Raw genomic sequence first — 9,025 nt, 5'->3', positions numbered from 1 at the left:
GCTGGCATCCCCGCCGCGCCGCACGGCGCTGGGCAGCGTCGCCCAGGCAGCTCCCGGGGTCGCCGCCGCCGCCCGCCGCCGGGGGCAGCCCCGCCGCCCCGATGGCCCCCGCCGCCCCGCCGCCGCCCCTCCCTCGCCGCCGCCGGCCGCGGCGGCCCTAGGGGCGTCGGGGCCCTGCGCTGCCCCGCGGAGGGGAGGCGGAGGCGGCGGCGGCGGCGGCGGGGCGGGGGCGGAGGCGGAGGCGAGGGGGCGGTGGAGCGGTAGCGGAGCGGCGGCGGAGCGGGAGCCGGCGGCGGCGATGGACGAGTCGTCGCTGCTGGACCTGCTGGAGTGCTCCGTGTGCCTAGAGCGTCTGGACACCACGGCCAAGGTGCTGCCGTGCCAGCACACCTTCTGCCGCCGCTGTCTGGAGAGCATCGTCAGCTCCCGCCACGAGCTGCGCTGCCCCGAGTGCCGCATCCTGGTGGGCTGCGGCGTGGACGAGCTACCCGCTAACATCCTCCTCGTCCGCCTCCTAGACGGCATCCGGCAGCGGCCCCGCGCCGCCGGGGGCGCCAGCGGCAGCCCCAGCACCGCGGCCCCCACGTACCCCCAGCCCGCCGCCGCTCCCAGCGCCGTCGCCGCCGCCGCCGCCTCGGCCGCCGCCAGCCTGCGGGAGCTGGCTGCCGCCAGCCGCAGCGCCCTGCTGGGAAAGGTGGGTGCCGGGCCGGGGCCGGGCGTGCCGGGGGAGCGCGGCCGGGCGTGCGCGGGTTCCCGGTGTGCCGGCGGGACGTCCTGCGGGCGGCGGGGGCTGTGTGCCCGCGGGGCTCCGGACGGGCGCCGCCCCTCGGACTTGCGACCGGCGATTGCGGTCCCCCCCTCGATCTAACGATGGGAGGCTCGGCCGGGGATGTCCTCAAAGTGCTCCGGGCGGCCGCTGGCGGCGAGAGTGGCCGGGACAGCTGCCGCACCGACGGGCCCCAGGGCCGCTCCCGGTGTAGCAGAGCTGGACTTGCTCTCGGTGTTATGAACCAGAGTGCCTCTGAAGCGCTTTTATCCGGCGTGTCGGGCTGCGCCAGGTGCCTGTCAGGTGCGAGCAGGAGCTGGCTCCCACCCTCGCGCAGCCTGGAGAGGGGAAGGTGGTAAGAACGCTCGGCCGATCCCGTCCCGGCGCGTTCCTCGCACTCTCGAGTTTCCCCCTCCGCTCCTGGGGCTCTGCCGGTGCGGTCAGAGCCACACAGAGCCCTCCTTGGAACGGAGTGGGGTTTGAAGCTGAAACTTCCCCTCCCAAGGGAACATAATTTCGTTTTTATGTATAAGGTGTGTGATTTATCGAAGGCAACTACTGCAGCATATGCATTTTATTTTTTTAACTCTGCAGTCGAGTGCCCGATCTAGCGCCCTTTAAAATCCGTGGCAGGGGTTTCATTGGCTCAGAGGGGACAAGATCGGTTTCTCCCAGTGTTCTGTATTACCGTTTAATTCGATCTGATAAAATTTACTATTAGACCCCTTCAGGAGAATTTGCAATGGAGATACTTAAGACTGTGGACTTCATCGTACTTCTAATGTCATATATATACTGGATATGTTTAGTTGCCTTTGATCTTTCACGAAATCCGCTTGAGCTGTAGTTTAGTTTACAGGCTTTTGATTTGGAAAGGTCAATGCAAAGATTCCTTGTGAGGTTGTACTGCTATAGTAAATTTTTCAATTAATTTTTTTTTCTGAGAGAAATGAATAGACCTGTACCAGTGTTTTGAAATTTTGCCTACAGGAAATGATGGCAAATGCCATACATTGTTCCATAAAATTCAGTTTTGGAGTCTGAAGTGAAATATACTTGGCAATATTTCTGGAAGGGTAGATCCTTTATTGTTGAGCTGTAGTCTTCAATGAGCATCAGGTATTTCATAATGATTTGTCCAATTTAAAGAAGAGAGGCAATGGGATTCTGCCCTCTGCTTTTTTGGTTGTTTTTCAGCTAAACTTCGTGCTGCAGCTTCATCACAGCAGACAACTCCTGTCTTTTTGACTTTCTGCACTACAAAAAGGGAAGTTTGCACTCAATAGGTAGTTTAAAGTACAATGTCCCACAGTCTGGTTTGAAGTTCAGGTAGGTCTTCTCCTGTGGGAGGCAGGCTCTGCTTATTACACCTGCGGTGTTCATGTTGCTGGGGCAGGGTCTTGCACCCTGACCAGGCTTTTGTGATCATCCAACAAGAAGACAATCTCTGGTTATCAAGTCTTTAAATCCTAGTCAAGCTTGGATATTACAGGAGGGTGCGAATGAAAGGAAATGCTTGATGCGGAAAGTTATTTGCAAATTTTTAGGGAAGTTGAGTTTTCATTATTTTACCATAAATTGGCAGGCTTTTAAGAAGTCACTTCCCTACCCATTATTGCAGATATCATGTAGTAAGTAAAAGCACGTTGCATTCTATAATTTTCTGGCTTTGATTGAATAGCACTTTGGTGAACATGGTCAGTTCTGTTTCTGTGAGGGTTGTTACCCATCTGAATTTGACGGAAAGCAAAGTTCCATGACCTGAGAATTACATTTTGGCTTTTATGGTTAACAACTGCAATTCCTTTCTCTTTCTGGGGTTAATGGGTGATTCTGGGATGGTGGGTCTGCTGGGACAGTGGGTCTGTGAAACTGTTTGCTTGGCCTTTTGACTGATGGCACAATTTTATCCTGGAAATCAATGCAATGTGCTTGATCCTTACAAGGTTCATTACAGTGAAAGAACGTCTGAACTAATCTGCTTTTAAAAAAAACAGCAGGGGAGAATAATCCTCCTTGGAGCTGCTGATACAGCTGATTGCTGAGCAGTCCTGGAGACAAGAGTGCAGAACCTCTCTTTGAACTAAACAATAGATGGTAAAATCCAGGCTAGAATCAGGCTTTTTGAGGTTGATACGGAAGAGCAGAATTGCATCCCTTTCTCTCTTACACTGGTCTTTGACAGCTCAGCTGCTTTGAAGAGAGTGGAAGTGATTCTTTCTAATACACACACACACACATATATATATATATATAAATTTCAGAAATTGCTGTAGATTTGCTGCCTGGGGCTTAAATGCAAATTACACTATTTTACTAATTAATACCTTTCATTTTAGGTAATGCAGTATGTAAAGTGGGACATACCATTATGAGCTTTCTGGTTAGGAAGGAAACTGCTAATTGTGAAGTGTAATGGCAGAGAGCCAAGGTCACTTCTATCAGACTTTCAGTCTTGCCGAGATCCTTGGGCTGATATGTTGGAATCACACCGGGGATCTGTTTCTGCGAGAGTTTTAATTAACCGTAGAAGACAGAGCAGGGTCAGCCCCTGTGTTGCTATTACGCCTGTGTTTTGCTTTTGCACCTTATACTTTGGGGAAGTCTTCTTTGCATAGATGGCATTTTCTAAAATCAGCAAATGTTGTTTATCACTTTGGAAAAACTCTGGGGGGTTTGTATTTCTTTATTAGGTCTCTGGTTTTTCTTTTCCTGTAGTTTATCACAGACTTGGTTTATTCAGAGTGCTAAAAGTCAGTATGAGAGGGTCTGAGCTGGGAGTGAACTGGCACTGGTGCTACTCGTAAAGTTGTCCAAGACTGTCCTTCAGAAATACTACTGAAATCCTGGAGGTGTTTTAAGATATGTGGTATACATCTTCAGTATGAGAGATCTGGAAGTGGTGCGTACCTACTAATACATGCTTTGACAATGTTTGGGATTCTGTTGATATATAATGGTATGTGACCTTTGGTAAGCCAGTTAGTGACCCAGTGCCTCTGTTTTAGCCTGTAAAAAACAGTCATTTTCTGAATGGTATAGCATATTTTGAGATGTTCACATTAAAGCTGCTGTGTAAATGCAGAGTATGGTATTAGACATTATAAAAGGGTCCGAGTGCTGAAAGAGCACACTGGAAGAATGAAGGAAAGGAAATCCAACAACTGTGTGCTCCCCTCAGGGAATAGAGCAGGAGGCTAAGAGTGGTTTATAATGGTAGGCGCATTACACACAAGGTTATAATTTATTGGCTCCTCTGTTTCCATTACCACTGTCGAATTGCTTGGGGAATTCAGGTTCTGTCAAAGTAAATGGCTGCTTTAGATTGTTGGGGCATTATGGTAAATCCACCTTCTTTACTGAGTGTGGTGTTTGGGTTTTTATTTAACAATTATTGCAGTTTATAACTTTGTTTTTCAGCAATTCGCAAGATCTAATAGCCAGCTAAATGCATGCAAGTCTTTAGTAATTTCCTCCTGAACCAGGCGTCTTAAACTCCAGATGCGGTGCTTATTACTTGCTTGCTCGTAATACAAACTGAGAACTACATTTGCATGAAAAAGAAACAACCTAGAAAAACAAAACATGTCTCTCCTTTTTCCCAGAGGAGAAAACATGGCCAAAGTAATGGATAGACATGTGGTATGTTATCAGATGGGGTTATAGGTAACAGTGGAGAGTAAGATGTGCACATAAGGAAAATGATGTGTCAGCATGCTTGAGTGCAGTGACGGATGGGCTGCGCTCCCCTGTGTTGCACTGGATGCTTCTCCCATGTATCAGCTTTGCAGAGCTATTTCAGTGTTTCAGGTGGAAAGCTGCCATTTGCTAGCCCTTGGCTTCACGTAAGTTTTGCAAGCAGAGGGAGCAATGCTAATTTGCTATATAGGCTTTTCAACTGCTCTGTTTGTAGAAATTCTCCAAAAGAGACATTTCTTACATTTTTTGTAAGAATCTTGCCTTATCCTAGACTGGTTACAGTGGATTAAACATGAGTAGATCTAGCAGTTTTTCTCCACCACTGTGTTTCTTTCCTTCTTGGATACTTGTCTATCAGGTAAAGATCCCACCCTGAGCTACACAAGAGGAAGCAGATGGAGTCTGGTGTTTATATGCATTTATGTATATTACAGTAGCAGTGGATTGTGTAGGGGACACATTTTGGCAGAGGAGACTCTTCAACTTGGCTTTTTAATGGTTGAATTTGCACAGACAGGAGTGCCATTCAGCAGCATGCCATGTACATAGACCCATGGATTTACCTTACTTTTGTTCATTCTTGCTGATTTATTTGCTTCTGATGCCGTAGTTTGGCTGGTCAGTGCCTGAACTTTGTCATAAAGCCATGCAAAAAAGAGTGATGTTCCATATGTCAAAGGTTCTGATCTTGAGGATTTTTTTTTTTTGTCTGGCAGATGGCTAAAAATGTGTTTTGACACAGGAGATTAACTACCATACTAAAGGGTATTGTGAAAAATATAACTAAGAGTATTTAAAACCCCAGCAATTGAAGCTGTCTTCACAGAAGTGAGTGAGCGTAGGAGAGGGGATTGCTGAGGGGCTGCATCAGAAAAATTCATCATTCTGAACTCTTACAATTTTCAGAAAATGTGCTATTTGCAGGTATTATCTTCATGTCCATTATATTTTCCAGAAAACGAGTATTTTCACTCATCTTTGGGTGATGATGTTACCTTCTTGCTTGCAAACTAGAAAATTGCATGATGGACCTAATGTGACCAAAGCATGCCAGTATTGACAGTGAACTACTACTTCTGGATTGAGATGGCCAGCAGTGACTCAGTCACACCTGAAAAAGTCATGAGGCAGTGGAGAGGGCTTTGTGCCACTAACCCTACACCCTCCCTGTTAGTTTGTGTCAGTGTGACATGCCTCTGTGGGACTCCTCTTGATGTCAAATGTGAATGCTAAGTTTAATCCCTGCACGTCATCCTTCTGAATGATTCATGATGAAAGCTGGTAATGCTTAGGATATGCCCATGTTTGGTAGCTGGTTACTCAAAGGCAGATGGATAGGCTTGCTCGACTCAGCCCTAAAAATCTTGTGCACATTTTAACCCTGGCAATTTTTGCCCACCTCCCCTGAATCTCTGCTGTTTGCTCTTTGGAAAGATGGTGCTGCTGTGGTTTTAAGGCACATGCAGAACATGCTGACAAACTGAATGAACTTTCCAAGCTTCACATTTCCCAGCTGAAAACTTGTCCCAGTAGTGCTCACCCACCCTCAGGTGCTTCTCAATCTTCAAAGGATGCTGCCCTACAAACACAGATTTATTACTAAAGAGGTAGGGATTTGGGGAGATTAAAAAGCACCGCTTGTATACGCTGAAGCTACGACGGTTGTTTTCTACCATTGAATAGAGTTTGGCAGAGATGCTGCACTTTATTTGCAGGGAGCGTTGGTGCAGGGATGCAGTGATGTGTGCTGTGTATGGGCTGTAACAGTACACTGTATTCCTTGTTTCTAATCTTATCAGTTCATGTTCGGGCAGACTCCTGGTGCTGGCTGGGTGCCCAACAGGTCAGACTGGCTTCAGGCACTGGCTGTTAATGCTGGGTGCCTGTACTTGCAGGTCAGGGGGAGGCTACGCGTACTCTTTCTAGACAAAGCTGTGTCCATGCGATCAATAAGCTGCCACATAAAATGCTACAACAATATTTTATTTATGCCATGGAGGATTTTTTTCTCTAGGAAGGTATTTTCTTACAGTATAGAGTTATTTTTGTCTGCTGTCTCATAACTTTAGGTTAACAATCCCATTAGAGTTTCAAGTTGAAAAGTTTGTCTGGGTACTTCTTGAGTTTTGCCCTGTTGTATTTATACTGTCCCTTCTAATTTCACTGTTCTGTTCAATATTTCATACTGTTTCTGTTAAGAAGCACTGCTTAAATTTCAGATAAAAACCATAGTTCCTTCTTGCACTACAGTAACCTACCTGTATATATCTTTGACTGTGGGATGCCACTTTCTTTTGAAGTCATAGATCACTCTTAGAAGCCTTTCCTTGAGCTTCAGAAGGCATTATAACTAATATTTCACTCTGATTGATGTCTTTAAGCATTGCAACATTGTAATTGCTGACCTCTACAGCACTGGATTCATTCAATGTTCAGGGAATTTGTGACTTCTGCAGACCAAAACAGCTCAGGATGCATGCGGTTTCAGCTTCACTCATCACATATCAAGCTGAATTTTTGCAAGCATTTTCAATATGGTCTTGTTAAAATCTGATATTTTACAACAGGTTTTCCCAATCTGGGGTAAGCTGTCATGAGAAGAACCCAAGATTAGTTCTAATAAGACATGAGAGCCTGGACTAAGATAAACTACAGGATTTGAGAAAGCTGCATGACCCTGGCCTTGCCCAGCTCCCACAGCAGCTGTGCTTCTGCAGCTGGGGAGGGAGCGATGGGGAAATACAGTGCCAGCTGAAAGCTACCTATTTATCCCTAGTCTTGCACCAAACCAAACTGCTTCTGGTGACAGAAGTGTCTTGCATGGAGCATAGTGATACTTTGGTTGGAAAGTTACTGGTCTGACCATTATGCAAAAGGAAAAAAAAGGGAAGAGTTAAAAAAATGAGAAAAATTTCTTTCTAGTGCATCATGCAGATGGGCCTGGGAGCAGGTTCTCCCCGCTTATCAGCCCCATATCCTCTTTCTTCTGCCAGTTTGGATTCCTCTGACAGCTTGAGCCATGCCTTTTCCTGGCTGTATGGGGTGGCAGGGGGATTGCTGATGTGCTAGTTTTACTCACTTGGCTCTGGTACCATCTTCCTCAGCAGTAATGTTAAACTTGTTACCTCCTCTTTGTGGTAAGTTTTGCTCATGCTGCTAGAGCATTGCTGAAAAGCCTTTAAAATTGTTTGAATAGCTTTTAAAAAACCCCAGAACATGTACCTAATAATTTAATCTCATTGTCATTGTATGTAATTTGAACATTTTTATTTGGTTAGAAAGAATAAACATTAATTTAATGATATGTGTACATGAGATGCCTCTTAGTTCAGGGGAAGAACAGAAGGAGGGAATATTACTTTTGGTGTTAAAAAGACATTTTGTTTTCAAAAACAGAGAGAAAAATGTAAAACATCTGGAATCAAGAGCACTTTCTGCCCAGTCTTTTAAGCATAACTTCCAGTGGTTCCACAGAATTTGCTGCGCACTGGGGTCACCTGTGAACTCAGGCAGTGGGCAGGTGAATATCTGCCCAAAGGAGCTGATGGAGCTGTACCTCTCCGCTGCCCCTCTTCTGTGGGTCACCGGAAGGACTCGACGCTGTGCTCAGTCTTCCACATCTGCAGGGCCAGCTATTGAGGGGTTAAATAGTGAAAACCACAGTGGGGTTTGTCTTTAACTGTCTTCTGGCAGTTTCAAAGCATGGCTTAGCCCCTGCTGAAGTTTGGCTTCTTGTCCCGTCAGAGCGGTTGGGATTTTTGGTGCGACTGGTCTGTTTGCATGTGGCTGACGGAGGGCAGGAGTTTCTGGGGGATGCATGTCCTCATGAATGCTGTAAAGCTGTTTCTGCAGCAGCTCTTCATCTTGTCCTGCTTTGGAAAAAGGAAGGCTTAGCTGTCTGTTTCACAGCACTGGGTGCCAGGAGAGGGAAGGCTTTGGGATTCACTAATTAAAAAAAGAGAGAGATGGAACTGTTTTCTTTCCCTGTAGTGTTTGCATAATATAATTTGACTCGGGAATGCTGAGGAATTTTTGTCTGCTCGCAGTGGCGATGGGACAAAGGTGCAAAACCCTTTCCTGCTTTGTGACATTCAACCTCATTTTGTTTTGAAGATACCTTAAGGATTTGTGGTAGGGAGGAATTTGTCCCTTGTGTTGGCTGTCAGCAGGAATGTGATTTATCAGACAAGTGAAACTAATGCTGTATATAGTTCAGGAGTGCCTTTCTCTGCACAAAAATGGTGTTTATTGAGAAGAGGTTGCTTCTTAGTCCATGCTTAGAGTGTGTTTCTGCTGCTACAGCACCAGGCATGACAGTCTGATTGTTCAGGCAAGTTAGCATTAATCTTTTTTTCCAAGTTTTTTAAAGATCTGATCCAAACCAATATGAATTTGCCATTGCTAATTTTAGAATGGTCTGCTTGCATGAGATAAAAAATCCCAGTTTTACTCTAAAGACAAAGTATTGTAACAGAAGGCTGGCAAGATTGTTATCGAAATGCTAATGATCATTTCTCCTACAGTCTCAGTTATTTTCAGAAGGAAGACTAGAATAGACAC

The 9,025-nt window shown here is 46.1% G+C and overlaps 1 protein-coding gene across 1 annotated transcript in view; it reads left to right on the top strand.

Annotated features, from left to right (window-relative positions):
• The first annotated feature begins 223 nt into the window (after window positions 1-223).
• The window catches only part of SH3RF3 (SH3 domain containing ring finger 3), a 250,643-nt gene continuing 241,841 nt past the window's right edge, over window positions 224-9,025 (top strand). The window contains exon 1 of the mRNA XM_051772741.1: window positions 224-694. Coding sequence (XP_051628701.1) covers window positions 299-694 — 396 coding nt within the window. The 5' untranslated portion in view covers window positions 224-298. The remainder of the gene's footprint in view (window positions 695-9,025) is intronic.

The sequence above is a fragment of the Manacus candei genome, unplaced genomic scaffold (genome assembly GCF_025592945.1).
Source record: "Manacus candei isolate 608988 ecotype Guabito, Panama unplaced genomic scaffold, ASM2559294v1 h1tg000159l, whole genome shotgun sequence".
NCBI lineage: Eukaryota > Metazoa > Chordata > Aves > Passeriformes > Pipridae > Manacus > Manacus candei.
The sequence above is the reverse complement of the archived record's forward strand: the minus strand, read 5'-3'. Positions and strand labels throughout refer to the sequence as shown.